This window comes from Narcine bancroftii, chromosome 5 (assembly GCF_036971445.1).
Source record: "Narcine bancroftii isolate sNarBan1 chromosome 5, sNarBan1.hap1, whole genome shotgun sequence".
Classification (NCBI taxonomy): domain Eukaryota; kingdom Metazoa; phylum Chordata; class Chondrichthyes; order Torpediniformes; family Narcinidae; genus Narcine; species Narcine bancroftii.
Genome location: NC_091473.1, coordinates 152,277,139 through 152,299,252, shown reverse-complemented (window position 1 = coordinate 152,299,252; position 22,114 = coordinate 152,277,139). Strand labels below are relative to the sequence as shown.

The following is a 22,114-nucleotide window of genomic DNA, read 5'->3' as shown; positions in this document are numbered from 1 at the left end:
TCAAGATAAGAGAACTGATTTTACGGGTTGGAGTTCAGAAGGCAAGAAAAAAATCAAGGTCCTTTGGTGGTCAAGAATAATAGATTTTTTCTATGCAGGTTTGAGTCAAGCTGTTATTAAACATCACAAAGAGTTTCATTCTGCCAATTGTTTTGTGGAGGAAAGGATATAAATTTGCTTTTTGATAACCTGCTATTCTTACAAAGTTTTTTTATGGAGATTTTCAGTCCCAGTTTTTTCGTGACAATGCCAAAGCTCTTACATTTACTGATTCTTTCCCTGATAATAAACAAGAAAAGTCGAGAAAGTCTTTCTCAACAGTTCAAATCAACTGAAGAGGAGAAAAAGAATGGTGGGCAAGAGAGGAAATGTCAAAGTTGGTTGAAATTGACATTGATCAAGTTAACAGATTTGGAGGAAGCTTATCGTACTTGAGATGATTTATTTACTGTTTTGTTAATTGATTGTTCTTTTGCGGGTGGTGGGTTTGTTTGCTTCTCCTTCCCAAGTTGTTGACCACTTTGTGGCATTGGTCACTTCCCGTATAATCGAGGGAGGTAGAGGTACGATGGTGCAGCCCTGGTTTTTGTTGTTGGGGGTTTTTATAGGGTTTATTTTACTTCTTTCTTTTGAGAAGATGTATTTTTTTTGTATACTGACCATGGATTGGAATTTAAATTTTTCTCCTTTTAACATTAATGGGCTCAATAATCAAATTAAGAGAAAAAGAGTTTTGGCTCATATTAAAAAATTGAAGGTTGATGTTGCTTTTTTGCAAGAAACACATTTAACTGAGAAGGAACATCAGAAATTAAAATGAGATTAGGTTGGTAAGGTTATAGCTTCTTCATTTAATTCTAAAGCAAGAGGTGTAGCTATTTTGATTAATAAGAAATTATCATTTAAGTTGAAATCAGTAATTGAATCAGTTGGTAGACTTTTAGTTATAAATTGTAAAATTTATTCTGAATCATGAATTTTGCTGAATATTTATGCTCCTAATGTAGAAGATGAGAAATTTATGTTAGATTCATTTCTTAATTTGAATCAGACATATGAAAATGTTATGATTAGGGGTGATTTCAATTGTTGTTTGGATCCATTATTGGACAAATCTCCAAAAACCGTAATTAGGACTAAAATGGCACAAACAGTTGATAATGTTAATGAAATATATGAATTTAGTTGATATATGGAGGAGATTAAATCCTAAAGATTTTTTGTTTTATTCATTTTGACATGACTCTTATTGTAGAATAGATTTATTTTTGATATCAGCACAATTACAAGGTCGTGTTGTATCAGCTGAGTATGAGTACAGGTTTGAAAAAATTGATACTACGTATCGATGGAGATTTAATTCTTTGTTGTTAAAAAACGTAGAATTTTATAATTTTATAAAGGATCAAATACAGCAATTTTTGAAAATACGGATTCAGTTAATAGTAAATTTGATATTTGGGATGCTTTAAAAGCATATTTAAGAGGACAAATTTTTAGTTTTACATCTAAAATTAAGAAACAATATTCATCTGAAGTTAATAAATTGGAGAAGGAGATAGAAATTTTAGAAAAAGATTTACAACAGAATTCAACAAAGATTTTAAAAATATGTTTGATTAATATGAAATTATGATTTAATTCAGTTCAAACATAAATTTGAGAGGTTATTACAAAGAACTAAAAGATATTATGAATTAGGGGAAAGAGCTCAATGTTTTAGCTTGGCAATTAAAGATGGAACAAGTTTCAAGAACAATAAATGCTATTAGAAAAGATTCAATGATTACATATAAACCTCAGGAGATTAATGATGTGTTTAGGGAATTTTATGTAAAATTATATACATCTGAATCAGATAAAGATTAAGTTAAAATTGAAATTTTTTTATCTGACCTTCATTTACCTTCTTTGAGTAGTGTGAATATTAAAGAATTGAGTGCTCCCTTTACCTCTAGAGAGATTATAGAAGCATTTCGATCTATGCCTTATGGGAAATTCTCAGGCAAAGATGGTTTTACTTCTGAATTTTATTAAAAAAATTCAAGATTTATTAATTCCATTATTGATGGAAGGACTGAAACACGCGATGGAGGTTCATTCTTTTCTGGATTCTTGGCCATTATTACAGTTATTCTTAAAAAAAGATCGGAATCCTTTGAAAACTGGATCTTATTGACCTATTTTGTTGTTAATTGTTGACTTTAAAATTGTAATGAAGGTTCCAGCAAATAGACTGGCAAAATATTTACCAGGTTTGATTCATTTGGATCAGGCTGGATTTATTTTTTTTTAAATCGCTATTCAGTGAACAATATTGTGAAATTGATTTCTTTGATTAATATTTCTTCCAACCTACTAATGGTCATATAATTGGATGCAAAAAAAGACACTTGTTAGAGTAGAATGGTGATTTTTTATTTAAAGTTTTGTAAAACTTTAAATTTGGACCAATTATTGGTTGGATTGAGGCTTTATATAAAAATCCTACTGCTAGAGTTGTGACGAATGGACAGTTATCTTTGCCTTTTATATTGAATATATCTAATAGACAAGTCTGCCCTCTGTCACCAGCTCTTTTTGCATTAGTTGTTGAACCTTTTGGCTCAGATGATAAGGCAAGATTGTGGCAGCTCACCACTAGGCAGGTGAACTGGCCCCGCTTGTAAGCCACACGGTGCGGCAGCTGACCAAAATGGCGATGTTGGGGGTTTTCCCTTCCTCCCAGCACAGGGCTTATAAGCCCATGCTGGTGGACCATGTGACTCCCGGGTGACGTCAGCGCCCCCCAGCGTGGCAATAAAATAGTCTGCTCACTGAGATCAACCCGTCTGGTGGTGTTTGTTCTTTCAAGACCAGTATAACTGCTGCTACATATGGTGACCCCGACTGGCTCAAACATCTCTGAACCCATCATGAGTGAGTCTGGTATCAGAGCTATAGCCATAAAAATACCTGAATTCTGGGTTCAGGAGCTGGAGACCTGGTTCGACCACGCGGATGCTCAGTTTCACCTCTGCCAGATTTCTTCCGACACGACCAAATACTACCATGTGGTCGCTGCCCTGGACCAGGCCACCGCCAGACGCGTGCTGCATCTCATTCAGCACCCACCCGCCGAAGACATACGAGACCATCAAGTGAGTGCTTACCGGATCCCTCAGACTATCCAGGCACCAGCGTGCCCCTCGGATGCTGCACCTTGATGCCCTGGGTCGCCCATGGTCCCTGATGGATGGGTGATCACACCAACTGCCCACTCTTTGAGCGCATTTTCCTTGACCATATGCCCGGGGACATCTGGACGCTGCTGGTCCAGGAGAGCTTCACCGACCCGAGGAAGGTCACCCAAAAGGCCCAAGAGCTATGGTTTGCATGATTCCCGGAGGGCTCAGTGGTCCAACAGGTCATGAGGCTCGGGCACGACCACGCCAAGCCCGTCCCAAGTGCTGCGGTAGAGCATCTGGCCCCTGCAGGGGCCCACAAGAGCATAACCCAAGGCCACAGCATCTGCTCCAGACCTCTGCTTCTACCACCAGCGCTGGGGAGCCAAGGCTCGGAAGTGTCGTCGGCCCTGCTCGTTCCAGGGAAACGACCAGGCCAGCCGCTGTTAATGGCTGTGGTGGCTGGCCAAGGACACAGCCTCCTCTACCTGCGGGACTCAGTCAGCGGTTGGGGGTTTCTCATTGACACTGGAGCCCAGATCAGTGTTATCCTGGCCACGGCCATCAAGTCCAGGAACCAACCTCTTGGACCTCCCCTCCATGCAGCCAACGCAACAGAAATCCGGACGTATAGAGTCAAGACACTCCACTTCCAGATCAGGCAACGAAATTTCGCGTGGAGGTTCACTGTCTTGTCCCTCCCGACCGCCATCCTGGGTTCAGACTTCCCCCTCGCACATGGGCTTCTGGTGGATGTTCGAGTTAGGCGCCTGGTGGACGCCTGTACCTTCCAGGCCATTCACCTTGACACCTCCTACTCGGAGCAACCACAAATGGCCATGATCAGCATGCCCAGAGACGAGTTCCAGCGAATCCTGGACAAGTTCCCGACACTCCTCAAGCCACAGTTCTCCGCTGCCTTGCCGCGCCATTGGGTGTTCCACCACATCCCCACCCAGGGCCCACCGGTTCACGCCAAGGCACGCTGGCTCCTCCCTGACAAACTCCAGGTGGCAAAGGAGGAGTTTTCACACCTGTTGGAACTGGGGATCAATTGACGGTCCTACAGCTCATGGGCCTCGCCGCTCCACCTGGTCCCGAAAGCCTCCGGAGGCTGGCCATCAGATGGCCATCATCACCCCCTTTGGCTTGTTCGAATTCCTGCCCATGCCGTTTGGGCTCAAGAACACTGCTCAGATCTTCCAGTGCCTCATGGACTCTGTGGGCAGGGACTTGGATTTCATCTATTTATTTGGATGACATCCTCGTCGCCAGCAAGGACCGGGTGCAATACAAGGCCCACCTATGTCGGCTGGCCGACTTCGGCCTTACCATCAACCTGGCCAAGTGCCAGTTCGGGAAAGAGTCCATTCAGTTCCTGGGACATAACATCATTGCTGAAGGAGCCATACCAGCCACTGCGAAGGTCGCCGCTATCAGGGAGTTCCCACGCCCGGACAGCCTCAAGGGGCTGCAGGAGTTCATGGGTATGGTCAACTTTTACAGCCACTTCATCCCGGGAGCTGTGCGCATCATGCAGCCGCTATTCACCCTCATCGCAGCCAAGCACAAAACGCTTGCTTGGAACCCAGAAGCCTGCACCGTATTTGAGGCCATCAAGGATGCCCTCGTGAAAGTCACCAAGGATGCCCTTGTGAAGGCTACCATGCTCGCCCACCCACACACCGACCTACATACGGCACTCTCAGTCGATGCCTCTGCCACAGCCATTGGTGCCGTCCTGGAGCAGCACGTGAATAGACATTGGAAGCTGCTGGCGTTCTTCAGCTACTTGCTCTGCCCGCCAGAATGCAAGTATAGTTCCTTCAACCGCAAGTTACTGGCCATTTACCTGGCAGTGCGGCATTTCCGCAATTTTTTGGAGGGGAGGAATTTTACCATCTTCACCGACCACAAACTTCTCACTCAGGCGCTCGCGATGGCAAAGGATCCCTGGTCGGCCCGCCAGCAGCGTCACCTCCCCTTCACATCAGAATTTACCTCCAACATTTGGCACAAGGCGGGGAAGGACAATGTGGTTGCCAATGCACTTTCGCGACCGCCCATCTGCGTGCTGACGCCCGGCCTCGACTTTGACCAGGTTGCCTGGGACCAGAAGTCTGATGATTAGACGAGGTCCTTCAAGACCGCCATCATGGGCCTGCGGTTCTGAGACCTCCCGACTCCAAGCAGCGTAGGCACCATCTTGTGCAATATTTCCATAGGCACCCCGTGACCAGTGGTTCCCCAGCAGTGGTGCAGGCAGGTCTTCTGTCACATCCACAACCTTTCACATCCGTCCATCAGGTCCATGGTCCAGATGGTGGCAGAACGATTCATATGGCATGGGCTGCGGAAGCAGATCACGGGCTGAGCGAGAACATGCACCCATTGCCATATCACCAAGGTGCACAGGCACACCAGGACGCCTGTACAGGAGATCGAGCATGTCCGGGAACAGTTCAGCCACATTCACATGGACATCGTCGGGCCCTTACCCATTTCCCGTGGCAACCGTTACCTGTTTACGATGGTGGACCGCACCACTCGCTGGCCCGAGGCGATCCTGATGCCAGATGCCTCCACCGACGCCTGCTCCCGAGCACTGTTGCATGGTTGGGTCGCCCGGTTCGGCATCCCAGGTCACCTCACCAGCGATCGGGGCATCTAGGTCACATTTGCGCTGTGGACACAGCTCGCCAACAGGTTGGGGATCCAGGTACACCGCACCACGGCCTACCACCCGCAGGCCAATGGACTGGTCGAACGTCTGCACCGCCACCTTAAATCGGCAGTCATGGCCTGCCTCACCGGTCCTGACTGGGCGGATGAACTGCCTTGGGTGCTCCTGGGCATCTGCTCCACTCCCAAGGAAGACCTGCAGGGGTCATCAGCTGAGCTGGTCTACGGTGCGCCACTGGCACTATCTGGTGGGTTCATCAACGCACCTCACAATCCCCAGCAGTCGCCGCACAAACTACTTCCTCACTTCAGAGCACGCTTGGACTCGTTCAAGCTCACACTGCTGCCCAGGTATGGCACCCGCCCATCTTACGTTCCCGGTGAACTGCTTTCCGCGGAGTACATTTTTGTTCTGCGTGGCTCGACCGCGGCCCCTCTGAAGCGACTGTACGAGGGGCCATACAGGGTTAAACAGCGTTCCAGCTCTATGTTCACGTTGGACATTGGCAGCAGGCGGGAGCTGTTTACCATGGACAGGCTGAAGCCAGAGCACCTCGATCCCACCGAGCCCGTGTTTGTAGTCCAGCCCAAGAAGCGAGGCCGACCGGTGAAAAAGGACATAGGCGCCTGTTCTGGGGGGGGGGGGTGCTGTGTGGCAGCTCACCACTAGGCAGGCGAACCGGCCCCACTTGTAAGCCACGCGGCATGGCAGCTGACCAAAATGGCGCCGTCGAGGGTTTTCCCTTCTTCCCAGCACAGAGGTCAGAAGCCCGCGCTGGGGGACCACGTGACTCCCGGGTGATATCAGCGCCCTCCCAGCGCGGTTCTCAGCCAGGTCCGGGCTGGGAGTATAAGTCCAGCCCAGCAGCCTGCAATAAAGTAGTCTTCTCACTGAGCTCAACCCGTCTGGTTGTGTATGTTCTTTCAGGAGCCGTGTCACTGCGGCTACAAGATAATAAAATTTAGGGTATTAAGTAATTCTGGATGAATTTAAAATTAACTTATTTGCAGATGATATTTTGATATATTTAACAGAATCTCAGAATTCTTTAAAATGGTAGGAACAGTATGGTGAAATATCAGGTTATAAAATTAATTGGGGAAAAAAGTGAGATCATGCCATTAGCAGAAGTTTACTTCTTGTAAACATATTGTTAAATTTAAATGGTCAGATAAAATTAAATATTTAGATATTTAAGTAGATAGTAATTTTAGTCATTTTGTATGAATTAAATTATTTACCATTTTATAAAATTAAAAATAGTTTGAATCGATGGAAATGTTTACCGATTACATTAATAGGAAGAGTTAATTGTATTAAGATGAATATTTTTTCTAGGATTCAGTATCTTTTTCAATCTATTCCTTGTAAGATTCCTCAAAAATTCTTTAAAGATTTGAATTCTATTGTGAGAAAATTTCTATGGAAAGATAGGATGGTAGGGGTATCTTCACAAAAATTAACTTGGAAATATGAATTAGGAGGTTTACAGCTTCCGAATTTTCAATATTATTATAAAGCGGCACAATTAAGGTTTATTAATTGAATGTTTGATTTGGAAAAGTATGGACAAGCATTGAATTATTGGTGAGAAGAAGATGGATCATTTTATTTACAAATGGAATTCTAAGTTATTACATAATTATAATTGACCTATTTTGATAGTTTTAATGAAATTATGGAAGAAAATAAATTGTAACAGGTACTCAAGGGAAAATTTCAAGTAAAACATCCTGATATCAAAATAAGCTTTTTCCTTTTACACTTGATCAGTTTTTGAAATTATTTGATCAAAAAGAAATTTGTACAAGATTGTTATAAAACGGGTTATATTATTTCTTTTCAAAGAATGGAAGAAAAATATGTAATATTATCAAATACTCTTTTTTGTTATTATCAAATTAAACCTTTATTATTGGATAATTTTGGACATACTTTGTGGTTACCTAGACAATTTAAATTTGAAATTTTACTTAAAGATGGTAGGAAGAAGGGTTTTATATCTGAAATGTATTCATTATTACAGAATAAAATGCCTATTTGATCTGCATAAATCTGGGTTAAAATGGGGGAAAAGATTGAGGAATATTTATTAATCAAGATGATTTGAGAAACTTATGTAGAGATAGTATGTCTAAAATTGTTAATGTGAGATATCGGTTAGTTCATTATAATTTTATACATCAATTATATTTAACTCCAGAAAAATTAAAGAGATGTAAGTTAATTTCTTCAGATTTATGTTTTTGATGCCAGAAAGAAGTAGGTTCTTTTTTCCCATTCGACTTGGTCACGTGATGTGGTAAATTCTTTTTGGAAGCAACTTAAGGATTTTTTAGAAGTTATTTTTAAAATGAAATTTATATTAGTTCCATCAGTATTTTTGTTAGGTAATATTAAGAAGTTGTGTTTAGAATTAAGATTAACTAGATTTCAAATTCCATTTTTGAGATTAGCATTGACTGTAGCCAGAAAATAATTAGCAATTACTTGGAAAAATGAGACTGATTTGAGTATATATAGATGCCAGATGGAACTGAAATCTTGTATTCCATTGGGAAAAATAACATATAATTTACGCAATAATTATTTTTTTATTGTAAAACTTGGAGACCTTATTTGGATCATATAGGTTTAAAATTTTGAATTCTCCAGCCGCAGTCATAGAGTTACTCAAATGCATGGCAATTAATTAATTAATTGTGTCAGTTTTGGTTTACATCTCCCCTTTCATTCCTTTTTTTCCGTTATGGGGGATAGGTTAGTTGGCATTGGGGGGGGGGGGGGAGGTGGGTGGGAGGGGTCACATGGGAGGAGGATGGGTAGTAGGGGAAGTAGTTTGTTGTTTACACGCACACCATGATTTTTCTGGATTATATTTATTGTTTTTTTTTAATGTATGTATCATTGCTTTTAATAAATAAAATATTAAAGAAAAAGTCCATGTAGACAACATCCACTGCCTTTCGTTCATTAACTTTCCTGGTAATTTGAAAAACTCTATATAAGATTGGTTAGATAATGACCGTCCATGCACTTGTGGACTATCCCTAACAGGCCTGGCCTATCCAACTTCTGGTATATTTGGTCTCTTTGGATACCTTCCAGTAATTTACCTGCTCTACATGTCAGTTTCACCAACCTATAATTACCCAGGTTATTCTTAGAATTTTAAACAACAGATCAATATTAGCTAATCCTCCAGCACTTCACCCGTGGTTAAGGACATTTTAAACAACTACTGCCAACGGTGACAGAATATCTTGTGTTCGTATTGTAGATAGGTATGTTTTTGGGAGATAAATTGGGGCAGGTTTTTTAGTGTAGGTCACATAGAAACATTTTTTAAACAGATCTTATTTAAAATACTGGAGTTCTGCTCTGCTAGACAGGCTGGCTCTAAAGGCCTTTGCAAAAGCTCTGGAGAGTGCCCAAGAGACATCACGAAGAGCAAATTTCGAAGGAATAAGAAAGGATTTGGGGAGTATTGAGTGGGACAAGATATTTTCAGGTAAGGATGTAAATGAAAAATGGAGGATATTCAAAAAAGAAATTTTGAGGGTACAGAGTAGATATGTCCCAGTGAGGATCAAAGGAAAGGCTGGAAATCAAAGGGAGGCTTGGTTTTCAAGGAATATTAGAAATTTGGTTAGGAGAAAAAGGGAGGTGTACAAGAGGTATAAAGAGCAGAGAGCTGAGAGTTTGAAGGAGGACTATAAGGAGTGTAGAAGGAATCTTAAGAAAGAAATTAGAAAGGCCAAAAGAAGGCATGAAGAGGCTTTGGCTGACAGAGTAAAAATAAATCCAAAGGGTTTCTATAGGTACATTAAAAGTAAAAGATTAGTGAGGGATAAAATTGGACCCCTTGTAGATAGCGAGGGTAGGCTGAGTGAGAAGTCAGAGGAAATGGGGGAAATTTTGAATGATTTCTTTGCCTCGGTATTCACTAGGGAAAAAAATATTGAACCAGTTGAAGTAAAGGAAAATAGTGGGGAGGTCATGAAGCATATAAGGATAACTGAGGAGGTAGTGATGGCTGTGTTGAAAAAGATAAAAGTGGATAAATCTCTGGGACCGGACAAAATATTCCCAAGGACACTCAGGGAGACTAGTGGACAGTTAGTGGGGCCATTAACAGAGATATTTAGGATGTCACTGGCCACGGGGGTGGTGCCAAAGGATTGGAGGGTGGCGCATGTGGTTCCGCTGTTTAAGAAAGGGTCCAAATGCAAACCTGGAAATTATAGGCCCGTGAGTCTGATGTCTGTGGTGGGTAAGTTGATGGAAAGTGTTCTGAGGGATGGTATTTACAAATATTTGGAGGTACAGGGATTGATAGGGAGTAATCAGCATGGTTTTGTCAGGGGTGGATCATGCTTGACAAACCTGATTGAGTTCTTCAAGGGGATTACAAAAAAGGTTGATGAAGGGAAAGCTGTGGATGTTGTCTATTTAGACTTTAGTAAAGCTTTTGACAAAGTTCCCCACAGGAGGTTAGGAAAAAAGGTGGAGGCATTAGGTATAAATAAGGAGGTACTGAAATGGATTTAGCAATGGTTGGATGGGAAGTGTCAGAGAGTAGTGGTAGAAAATTGTTTGTCCAATTGGAGGCCGGTGACTAGTGGAGTTCCTCAGGGATCGGTCCTGGGTCCACTATTGTTTGTTATATATATTAACGATCTGGAAGTAGGGGTGGAGAATTGGATAAGCAAGTTTGCGGATGATACAAAGATTGGTGGTGTTGTGGACCGTGAGGAAGATTACCGAAGATTAAAAGGTGATTTAGGAAGGCTGGAAGTGAGGGCTGAGAAATGGCTGATGGAATTTAATACAGATAAGTGTGAGGTGTTAAATTTTGGAAAGGCAAATCTAAATAGGTCATATACATTAAATGGTAGCCTGTTGAGATGTGCAGAGCAACAAAGGGATTTAGGAGTGATGGTAAATAGTACCCTCAAGGCTGATATTCAGGTAGATGCTGTGGCGAAGAAGGCATTTGGAATGTTGGCCTTCATAAATCGGAGTATTGAATTCAAGAGTAGGGAGGTTATGATGAAATTGTACAAGGCATTGGTGAGGCCAAATTTGGAGTATTGTGTACAGTTTTGGTCACCAAATTATAGGAAAGATATAAAGAAAATAGAGAGAGTGCAGAGAAGGTTCACAAGAATGTTGACAGGATTTCAAGGTTTGAGTTACAGGGAAAGGTTGTGCAGACTGGGGCTTTTTTCTCTGGAGTGTAGAAGATTGAGAGGGGACTTGATAGAGGTGTTTAAGATTTTAAAAGGGACAGACAGAGTAAACGTGGATAGGCCTTTTCAATTAAGAGTGGGGGAGATTCAAACTAGAGGACGTGGTTTAAGATTGAAGGGGGAAAATTGTAAGGGGAACATGAGGGGAAATTTCTTTACGCAGAGGGTGGTGGGGATGTGGAATGAGCTTCCGGCAGATGTGGTCGAGGCGGGATCATTGGTTACATTTAAGGAAAGACTGGATAGTTACATGGAGAGGAGAGGACTGGAGGGGTATGGGCCGGGTGCTGGTCAGTGGGACTAGGAGGGTGGGGATTTGCTACAGCATGGACTAGTAGGGCCGAACTGGCCTGTTCTGTGCTGTAAGTGGTTATATGGTTATATAATGGATCGTTATTTACAAAAAGGCAACAGATTAAAGAACACGTCAGAGCCACAGGCTGTCTGGAGTAGAACTTGCTGTTCTAAAAGGGTCATGTGGTTTTGCATGCAGAGAGAGTTAAAATAGGCTTTCATTCTGAGAGGGAAATCGAGAGAGAGATCAGTTCAGCTGTTTTACAGTACGCAGCAGCAGGGACTGGAACAGGACAAGCTGGAAAACTTCTGGAAACCCCAATTGGAAGATGGGTTGTGAGTGCTTAGTTCAGCCTGGTCAAACTCCTTGTAGTTCATATAAGAGGCTTTCTTCTTTCTCTTATTTCAAATTTCTAATTTGAAATAAGAGAAAGAAGAAGGAACTCTGTGGTGATCTGAAAGAAAGAGGTTATCATCTGGAAAACCCTGATGGGGCAAGTTTCTTGGGCAAGACACTGATGTGGCTGGTTACAAGGAATCAGTTGTGGGTGTCCAGCGAACAATGAATCTCTCTCTTAAAACTGACAAAAACCTTCCTGAGCTTTATAAATGTTAAATTCTGTGCACAGTATAAGAATTACCTGATACCAGTGAACTTGGAGGAGTGAGAAGTGAGATTGGACAATGAATCAAAGAACTTTCCTGAACTTACACACACATTACATACATGTGGGCTTAGAATTAGAAGGGAGTTAAATTAGGTTAATTAAAGTTGAAAGTAATAAGGAATTAAAAGCAACTTTTGTTGAAGTAACCATTTGTCTTGGTGAATATCTATTGCTGCTGGGTTTTGGGGTCTGGGCTCGTAGCACAACATTTTCAATTGACAGAGTCAAATTCAGTGGAATATCTCTCCACCTCTCCTTCATCCATTGAGGGTTGGGGATGGAGCTCTGGGCTCATTGCCCAGCTGTGGTGCTGGTACTAGAATAGTGGGAATGAAGGGCAGAAGTAGGGTTCCTCAGAGGGGTGTGGGGCTTGATGAGGGGTTGTCGGAGCTGGGTGGGGTTGGAACTCTCAGCTGACCATGGAGAAGTTTGAATCCAGCTTGGAGACTGCTGAGGTTCTTGGGACGGTTGATGTATTAAAATGGTTTTTCTTTTTATCAGGGTTTCCCAGGAGACATTGGGTTGCCAGGTCCTAACGGAGGTGAAGGTTCAAAGGTAGGATAAAAATCCATTTGCTTTTTTGATTCTTTGGTCTGGAAACATCTGAGGAGAAAGAATAGTTACTGTTTATCTTTTGGCTTATTTCATAACTGGGGAAAGGTGAAGATGGAGTTGGCTTCATATTACAGTAGAGGCAGGGGAAAGGGGGAACAGCTGGACAAGCTTATCAGATGAAGTGGATAGTCCTTGAACAACAGCAGAGGCAGAAAGGATGTGTGGGGAAATGGGTGAGTGACTTTTCCCTAGCGTCTCCTTGGTTTAAACAGCAAGATCATGTCAAGGGTATGAGATACAGGGAGACAATGGACGTACTTAGGATGTTTTAGAATAAGTCAAATTGATTGTAGAAGTACAACCCAATGAATCAATGTTCTCCGGTTCTCAGTGCAAAACACGCAGACACACAACCAGGCATAACACACACACACACACACACACTCACACACACACACACACACACACACACACACACACACACACACACACACACACACACACAATACATATGCAGGTTATGTATATCATCTGTACAAATAAATTAATATTGTTTCATGATTATGAGTGTCTCAGAGGATCAGTGGGAGCCGCTCCTTTGGTCATTCTCACTGCCCGTGGGAAGAAGCTGATCCTCAGCCTGGTGGTACTGGCTTTGATCCTCCTGTACCTCTTCCCCCGACGGGAGCAGCTGGAAGATGCTGTGTGAGGGGTGGAAGGGGTCCTCAGTGATTTTGCCCGCCCTCTTCAAACAACAATCCCAGTAGGGGGAAGGGAGACTCCAGTGATCCTCTCTGCCATTCACACTGGATAACGATAGGGTGGCGAAGGCGCCTTTTGGTGTACTGGCCTTTATAAATCAAAGCATAGAATATAGGAGCTGGGAGGTGATGTTGAAACTGTTGAAGACATTGATGAGGCCAAGTTTTGGAGTATTGTGTGCAGTTCTAGTCTCCAAATTATAGGAAGGATATAAATAAGGTAGAGAAGGTCCAAAGAAGGTTTATGAAAATGTTGCCTGGGTTGAAGTATCTAGAATACAAAGAAAGATTGAGTCGAATGGGACTTTATTCATTGGAGCGTAGAAGGTTGAGAGGGGATTTGATAGAGGTATTTAAAATTATGAAGGGAATAAATAGAGTAGATGTGAATAGACTCTTTCCCCTGAGGGTAGGGGAGATTGGAACGAGGGGTCATAAATTAAGGGTTCGGGGGCAAAGTTTTAGAAGTAACATAAGAGGAAGCTTCTACACTCAGAGAGGGGGGGCTGAGTGGAATGACCTTCCAAAAGTCATAGTTGCCTGATGTCATCTTTAAAAGTAATTGGGCTCTCAACCAATGGATGAGGAGACTGTGCTCCAACCAGTAACAGATGTAGATATTGGGGAAAGTGAAAGCTCATGGCACGGAACTTGCAGGATCTTTATTTAGTGGTGGGCTCTGACTGCATGTTCCACACCAGTGGTGTGGCTGTACGAGATCCCACCAGACAATTCTGTCTCCTTGCTGTCCCAGGTTGCCCACTCCTGTTGGACTGAGGACACACAGGAGCAGGTCCTCAGCCCGCATGTCTTTGCTGGACATGATGTTCAAATCAAGTCAAAGCTCTGCTGCTGGCTTCTGAAAGATATCGCTCCATGCTCCTTGTATTTACATGTCTGTCTAGAAACTTGTCTACCAACAAGCGCAGTTACTCTGTGTCCCTGTTTTCCGGGACTGGTTTTACACACACCACCAGCTGATTCGTGCTGTAGTTTACCCATGGACCCAGACTGGACTATATATTGTGAAAGTTTGAAAATGGCCAGAGTACAAAGGGGTAAACTCCACTATTGTGTCTGCCTCCACAACTCCCGCTGGCAGCCCATTCCAGGCACCCACCATGCTCTGTGTAAAATATTTGCGGCCTAGGCCTTAAATGTCGGTGATAAAACTTTATGTCCTATGGACGCCACGAGACCGGCTGAGTTCCTGTGTGCTTTTATTAGAATATTTGCATGAACCTCTCCCTTAAATTACCCCCCCCCCCTCCACCTTATATGCACGTTCGCTGGTCTGAGACGTTTCCACCCAGGGGAGAAGATTCTGACTGTCCAACTGATCAATGCCTCTCAGGATTTCACCTTCTTCCCCTCAGCATCCAAGTGCAAACACCAGATGATAGCTGGGCAAAGTGAGGGGAGGAAATTTTAGGGGAGATGTCAGAGAGTTTGGTACACAGAGAGTGGTGGGTGCCTGGAATGCCTTGCTAGGGCTGGTGGTCGAGACTGGGACATTGAAAAGATCGACAGACACATGGATGCGATAGAGGGTTATGGGTGCAGGAGAGCAAAGGTCTAGATTGTGGAGTAGCGCCATGATATTGTGCCAGAGACAGTGGTGGAGGCTGGAACAATAGGGGCCTTTAAGAGACTCTTAGACAGGCACATCATTTAAAGAAAAATAGAGGCTTATAGGGTAGGGAGGAGTAATATTTTTTTGGTAGGAATATGTGAGTCGGCACAACATCGAGGGCCGAAGGGTCTGTACTCTGCTGTAGTGTTTGAGATTTGAGATTCACTTATTGCCATGCATGTAATAAAATGGAAAATGCAATATTACATGAAATTTCCTTAGAGTTGCATTAGTATTCCCCAGAGAGCAGCAGCGATTATCAAAGACCCACAGCACTCAGCACACGCTCTGTTCTCGCTGCTGCCATCAGGAAAGAGGTATTGGTGCCACAAGACTCGCCCCACCAGGTTCAGGAACAGCTGCTCTCCGTCCACCATCAGACTCCTCAACGACAAACTCAACCAGGGACTCATTTAAGGACTCTCACTTTGCACATTATTTATTACTGAATATTTCTTCATCTGCATTTGTACAGTCAGATTGTTTACAGTTCGTTCCTTTTTTGAGTACAGTTTACAGTTATCCATTATAGAAATTCTGCCTGCCCACAGAAAAAATCTCAGGGTTGTCTGTGAAGTCATGTATGTACTCTGACAATAAATTTGAACTGTTGCCTTCATTAGTCAGGACACTGAGTACAGGAACTGGGAGGTCCCGTGACAACAGTACAGGATGTTGGTAAGACCACACTTGGAGAACTGTGCAGAGTTCTGATCACCCAGCCAGAGGAGGGATGTCATTCATCTGGGATGGATGCAGAAAGGATTCTGAGAACGTTCCTGGGACTGGAGGACTAAGGATGGGGATGGGGACCTGACAGAACAGGAGGGCTATGGGTCAAGATCTTAATAATGTGCTTGTGCTTGTCTGTTTAGGGTGATCCTGGTGAGAGGGGCCCTCCAGGAGCCCGTGGATCCAAGGGCCAGCAGGTGGGTGAGGGATAGGCCCTTGGAGTGGAGCGGTATCAGACCTGGTCCATTTGTCACATCGTCACATGGTTCATGGGCTCATCCTGGCACTTCCAGCTCAGTGAAGTAACTACAGCAATGAAAGGCCCTTCGGCCACCAAATCCATGCTGACCAAGAACCCATTTTCATACCTCCTGCCCTTCCTGACCTGTTCCCATAATTTCCCCCACCCAGGGTCACATCTCACCCTCACACTGGGGGAAATTCACAGCAGATCACCCACATCGATGTTACAGGTGAGTTCATGCACCAACGAATCCACAGTCCCAGATGCCTGCGGGAAGTTGATGTGTCCCCGAGGTCCCTCACTAAGAGTTAGAGGGGCACCATAGAAAGTATCCTTTCTGGGTATATCACCACATGGGACCTTAACTGCTCCACCAACGTCCACCAGGCACTGCAGAGGGTACTGAACCTGGCTTAGACCCTAACATGCCCCTTTCCTTCTATCACACTCCACTCCCCTCCAATACACACCCCCTCTCCTCCAACACACACCCCCCTCTCCTCCATCACCCACCCCTCTCCATCACACTCCCTCCTCCCGTTCATCACCCGCCACTCCCCTCCATCACCAAACCCCTCCCCTCCATCACCAATCCCCTCCCGCATCACCAACCCCCTCCCCATCACCAAACCCCTCCCATCTGTTACACATGCCCTCCCCTCTGTCTCACACACCCTTCCTCCCTCCGTCACACACGCCCTCCCCTCCATCACACACCCCTCCTCCCTCCGTCACACACGCCCTCCCCTCCGTCACACACACCCTTCCTCCCTCCGTCACACACGCCCTCCCCTCCATCATACACCCCTCCTCCCTCCGTCACACACGCCCTCCCCTCCATCATACACCCCTCCTCCCTCCGTCACACGCCCTCCCCTCCATCACATACCCCTCCTCCCTCCATCACACATGCCCTCCCCTCCATCACACACCCCTCCTCCCTCCATCACACAACCCCTCCTCACACATCCCTCCCCGTCACCCACCCCCACCCCTCCATCACACAACCCCTCCTCACACATCTCTCCCCGTCACACATGCCCTCCCCTCCATCACCCATCCCCTTCCCTCCATCACCCATCCCCTTCCCTCCATCACCCATCCCCTTCCCTCCATCACCCATCCCCTTCCCTCCATCACCCATCCCCTCCCCTCCATCACCCATCCCCTTCCCTCCGTCACACATGCCCTCCCCTCCATCACCCATCCCCTTCCCTCCATCACCCACCCCCTTCCCTCCATCACCCACCCCCTTCCCTCCATTACCCACCCCTCCCCATCACACACCCCCCCCCCGTCATGCACCAACGAGGTACATCAAACATCTTCTTTCCCTCCATCACACCCCTTCCTTCCCTCCACGGACTCCATCTCCATTCCCCACTGCTTGAGAAAGGCAGTCGACGCACTGAAGGACCCATCGTATCCCCAACACACTTTCTTCTCTCTCCTCTCATTGTGGAGAGGGCTCAGGAGTAGGAAAGCGCACACCAACAGGCTTAAAGACAGTTTCCTCCCCGCAGCCATCAGACAACTGAACGAACCCCACAACAGTGCTCTCACACTGCCCTTGCTTGGTGCTAATTCATCTTCCATTACATTGTAACTATACATTACAACATAGGCCCTTCAGCCCTTCTAGATTATTATTCTGCCTAGTTTCACTGACCTCCACCCAGTCTATAGCCCTCCATTCCCCTCCCATCCAAATTCTTCTTAAGTGTTAAAATTCAGCTGGCAGCTCATTCCACACTCCCACCACTCTCTGTGTGAAGAAGATTCCCCCTAAATTTTCCTCCTTAATTCTTAACCCATGTCCTCTGGTTTGTATCTCACTCACCCTCAGTGGAAAAAGCCGACCGACATTTACTCTGTCTGTCCCCCTCATAATTTTAAATACCTCGATCAAATCTACCCTCATTCTTCTACGCTCCAGGAAATAAAGTCCTAACCTGTTTAACCTTTCCCTGTAACTCAGTTCCTGAAGTCCGGGCAACATCCTAGTGAATCTTCTCTACGCTATTCCAACCTTATTGATACTCAGTAATGATGCCCTTATTTGTCTACTTTACAAGACTGTCTGAATGTCAGAGGAACCAATCAGACTGCATCACTGTGCTTGGTATAAGGTGACAACTAATCTCTGCGATGTTGGTGGTGACAGAGCCAACTCCTTTGACCCACTTGTTCTTGTATAACAGGGAGCTGAAGGATCAGTCGGACCATCAGGAAGCTCTGGGCCAATTGTAAGTTTAAACCTGTCCGTCTCTCTTTCTCCAGAGCTCCCTTCTCTAAGAGTGTTCACCTGTGATGTAGAGATGCATGTTAATATGACCTACAAGGAAGAATTTGTTTTTAATTTAGACTTACAGCACAGTCACAGGCCATTTCAGCCCAATTACACCCAAACGGCCTACAACCCCTGGTACATTTTGAATGGTGGGTAGAAACCAGAGACCCCAGGGAAATCCCACGCAGACACGGGGAGGAAGTACAAACTCCTTACAGACAGCGCGGGATCCAAACCCGGATATATTGTTAGACCTGCCTCTGCCCTAGTCGATGCCAGTTTACCATCCCAGGCATGTGTGTGCTCAGAGCTCGGCCAAGTTCAGTAGTGCATCTGAGTCAAGGGGTTTGTTCAAGGACTGTGTACCTCAATGAGATGAAAACAGACAACCTTTGTCGAGCACCTTCGCTCAGCCGCACACACCATCCCCACTCGACATACCTGTCCATGGCCTCGTACAGTCAGGCTGGGGTCATATGCAAAACCGGAGAAGCTGATGGTAATGGCACCCGGTTGAAAGAGCCCAGAGGGAAAATCAGGTGTTGTTCCTCCAATTTGCATATGGTCTTGGTGGGATCGTATGTGAGACAATGGACAGATGTCCTATGCCATAAGATGCTCTGTGGTTAGTAAAGGATTACATAAGAGCCCACCTCACTAACAAAAGACAAAGGAGGAAAAACCCAACACCCAACCCCAACCAACCAACTTTCCCCTGCAACCACTGCAACCGTGTCTGCCTGTCCCGCATCGGACTTGTCAGCCACAAACGAGCCTGCAGCTGACGTGGACATTTACCCCCTCCATAAATCTTCGTCCGCGAAGCCAAGCCAAAGAAAGACATAAGGTGGCATGTGAGAAGAGGTTAGGATCACTGCTCCAGGACCTCCCCTGATGGCAGCTGCCTGACGTGCCGAGTATTTCCAGTGCTTTTTTTTTAAATTATGATTTCAGGCAGCTGTGAAGTTTGATTTTCAGTCACTCGATGACGGCTGAGATGTTTGGGGTGCATTCTTTTGGTGGGTTCCAGGACATGAGGTATAATGTTGGGGTCATATTGGCTTACGACTGGCTCGGGTTGGGGTATGATTTTATCCCCATCGGGTGCGTAGGCCCAGTGTTTCCGTTCAGTGAACCTCGAATCGTAATGGGTGGGGTCACACCCACTGGCATGGGTGGTGGTGGAGGGTGCTACAATAGGGACCCCAATCTCTTAGACAAGCTCATGGATGTAAGAAAAAGAGAGGTTGTGGGTGTGAGGGAGGGAAGGCTTAGATTGTTGTGGTTTTCTTGGATTGGCCTAAGGGCCTGTACTGTGTTGGATTGTTCCATGTTCCACTCTCCTAAGCACCATATTTCTGTTTCAGGGCAGACTGGGTCGGAAAGGATATCCCGGAGAAGTTGGATTGGATGGCATGAAGGTAACTCAGGGCCAAGGGGTACAACCACAGGGGAACTGGACCAGGGCACTCGGCGCCTTGTTTCTGACTCATCATTCACTGTGATCACGGCTGATCTGCTCCAGGCCTCATCTCTGCTTCTGTGCCAATTCCCCAATGCCCTCAATCTCCCCGATCTTACAAATATTTATCCCCCTCCACTTTAAACCCCCAATTATCCGTCTCCACACCCCTCCTATTTAAACGCCCAGTGAACCTGTCTGCACACCCCTCCTCGTTAAACCCCCAGTGATCCAGTCTCCACACCCCCCTCTTTAAATCCCCAGTGATCTAGTCTCCACACCCCTCCTCTTTAAATTCCCAGTGATCCTGTCTCCACACCGCTCCTCTTTAAATCCCCAGTGATCCAGTCTCCACACCCCTCCTCTTTAAATCCCCAGTGATCCAGTCTCCCCTCCCTCCTCTTTAAACCCCCAGTGATCCAGTCTCCCCTCCCTCCTCTTTAAACCCCCAGTGATCCAGTCTCCACACCCTCCTCTTTAAACCCCCAGTGATCCAGTCTCCATATCCTTCCTCTTTAAACCTTCAGTGATCCATTCTCCTCACCCCTGCTCTTTAATCCCCCAGTGATCCAATCTCCTCACCCCTGCTCTTTAAATCCCCAGTGATCCAGTCTCCTCACCTTTGCTCTTTAAACCCCCAGTGATCCAGTCTCCTCACCCCTCCTGGGATGATAATTCTAGAGATCTTGCTGCCTGTGAGCAATTGTTCCAACACCCCTGAGTTTTGAATGGCTTTGATCTTGCTCAATGCCCCAAGTTCTAAACTCTGTCTGGGGAAACATCTCCACATCTCCCTGTGTTGACCGTTCCGTTCTATAGCTCATCATCTCATGAGATATCCTGCTGTCAGTGCACTCATAACATGGAACTGGAAAGAATTTCTGTCAAAGTCACTAAGATGATTTTCTATCTGATTTATCAAGGCACACAGTAGGGAAATGGGCCATTCAGCCCAATGAGTTAATACTGTCCACAAAAAAATACCCATTCATTCTCACCCTATTTGCCAGCACCTTGTCCTTTACCTTTTCCATTGGGAATTCCAGAGTTTATCTAGGTCCTTGTTGATTGTTGGGAGAGTCTCCTCCTCCATGACCCTCAGACAGTGTTCCAGGTCCCTACCCCTGTGCCGCCCCTCCTTCGAATGAGAAAAATAATCTTCCTCAGATCTCAGCTAAAGCTCCTCACCTCGATCCCCTACTTTCTCGCTGTTGTCCGCCCCCTCAGCCTCCTCCACTCTATCGTAAAGTGCCCCAGTCTCTCTTCGAAACTGAGACACCCCACCCCGGGAAATCACATCCCCAGCCTCTCCTCGCTCTGCCCATGACAATGAGTACGGTGAGAATGTTTTGTGTCTGTGTTCTGTCCAACAGGGAGAACAAGGTGATCTGGGAAACATTGGGAAGATCGGTGTGATGGTAGGTTTGCAATTTTCCGAAATTCCTTGTTTCTATATCTGAAGTGTTGGTGTGACAAGTGCCTTTAGACTTTTAACTCAGATTTGAACATTGCAGACTGAGGCCTCTGTATGTGGATAGAAACAGAAACATGGACAGCAGGTTGTCCAAGCAAATTCCTAGGGAAATGCTTTCCATGTTTCCGATTCAAGTTTCAAATTGGTCGCCATCTCATTTAACTCAGACCATGATGAGGTGTGGAGATGCAGTGCTGCATACCAGAGAGACAACACCTATCATCTGAGCTTCAGAGAAAGAAAGGGCCAGAAGGAAAGGGTAGGGAGGGGTGGTGAGATCACCAACCCTATTCCTGACTGTGATTCCTGCGTACAGAAATGTATTGCAGAACAGTAAAAACCACAGGAGTCGACAATCCGGCCTGTTGAGCCTGCTCCACAATTCAATGAGATGACGGACACCGGAGCACCCACACACACGTGCACACACACACTCACACACACGCGCGCACACACACACGCACACACACGCGCACACACACATGCACACACACACACACACACACACACACACACACACACACACACACACACACACACACACACACACACACACACACACTCCATATTTTGGAATGAACTATGAAACAGTTCATCAGATATCATCCACCCCTAGTGACCCAGTGTGTGACCGTTCGGGTGGACAGATCACGCCCTACACACTTCACTGTGTTTTTACTCTGACTTTTTCTGTGGTGCCGAAACTGTCTGGGTGGAGTTTGCATGTTCTCCCTGTGAACACATGAGGCTCTGATTTTCTCCCACATCCCACGGGCATACAGGTTGGTGGGTTAATTGCCCACAGTGTGTAGACGAGGGGGAGAATTTTAAAAACAGTAAATGTCGACAAGACAGCACCGTAATAAGCCCTTCCGACTCACGAGTCTGTGTCGCCCATTTAC

The 22,114-nt window shown here is 45.4% G+C and overlaps 1 protein-coding gene across 1 annotated transcript in view; it reads left to right on the top strand.

Moving 5' to 3' along the window:
* LOC138764078 (collagen alpha-1(XXIV) chain) overlaps positions 1-22,114 on the top strand; it is a 410,285-nt gene that overhangs the window by 205,242 nt on the left and 182,929 nt on the right. Inside the window, exons 20-24 of the mRNA XM_069939403.1 lie at positions 12,563-12,616; positions 15,886-15,939; positions 18,188-18,232; positions 19,644-19,697; positions 21,112-21,156. Of these exons, the coding sequence (XP_069795504.1) occupies positions 12,563-12,616; positions 15,886-15,939; positions 18,188-18,232; positions 19,644-19,697; positions 21,112-21,156 (252 nt within the window). The remainder of the gene's footprint in view (positions 1-12,562; positions 12,617-15,885; positions 15,940-18,187; positions 18,233-19,643; positions 19,698-21,111; positions 21,157-22,114) is intronic.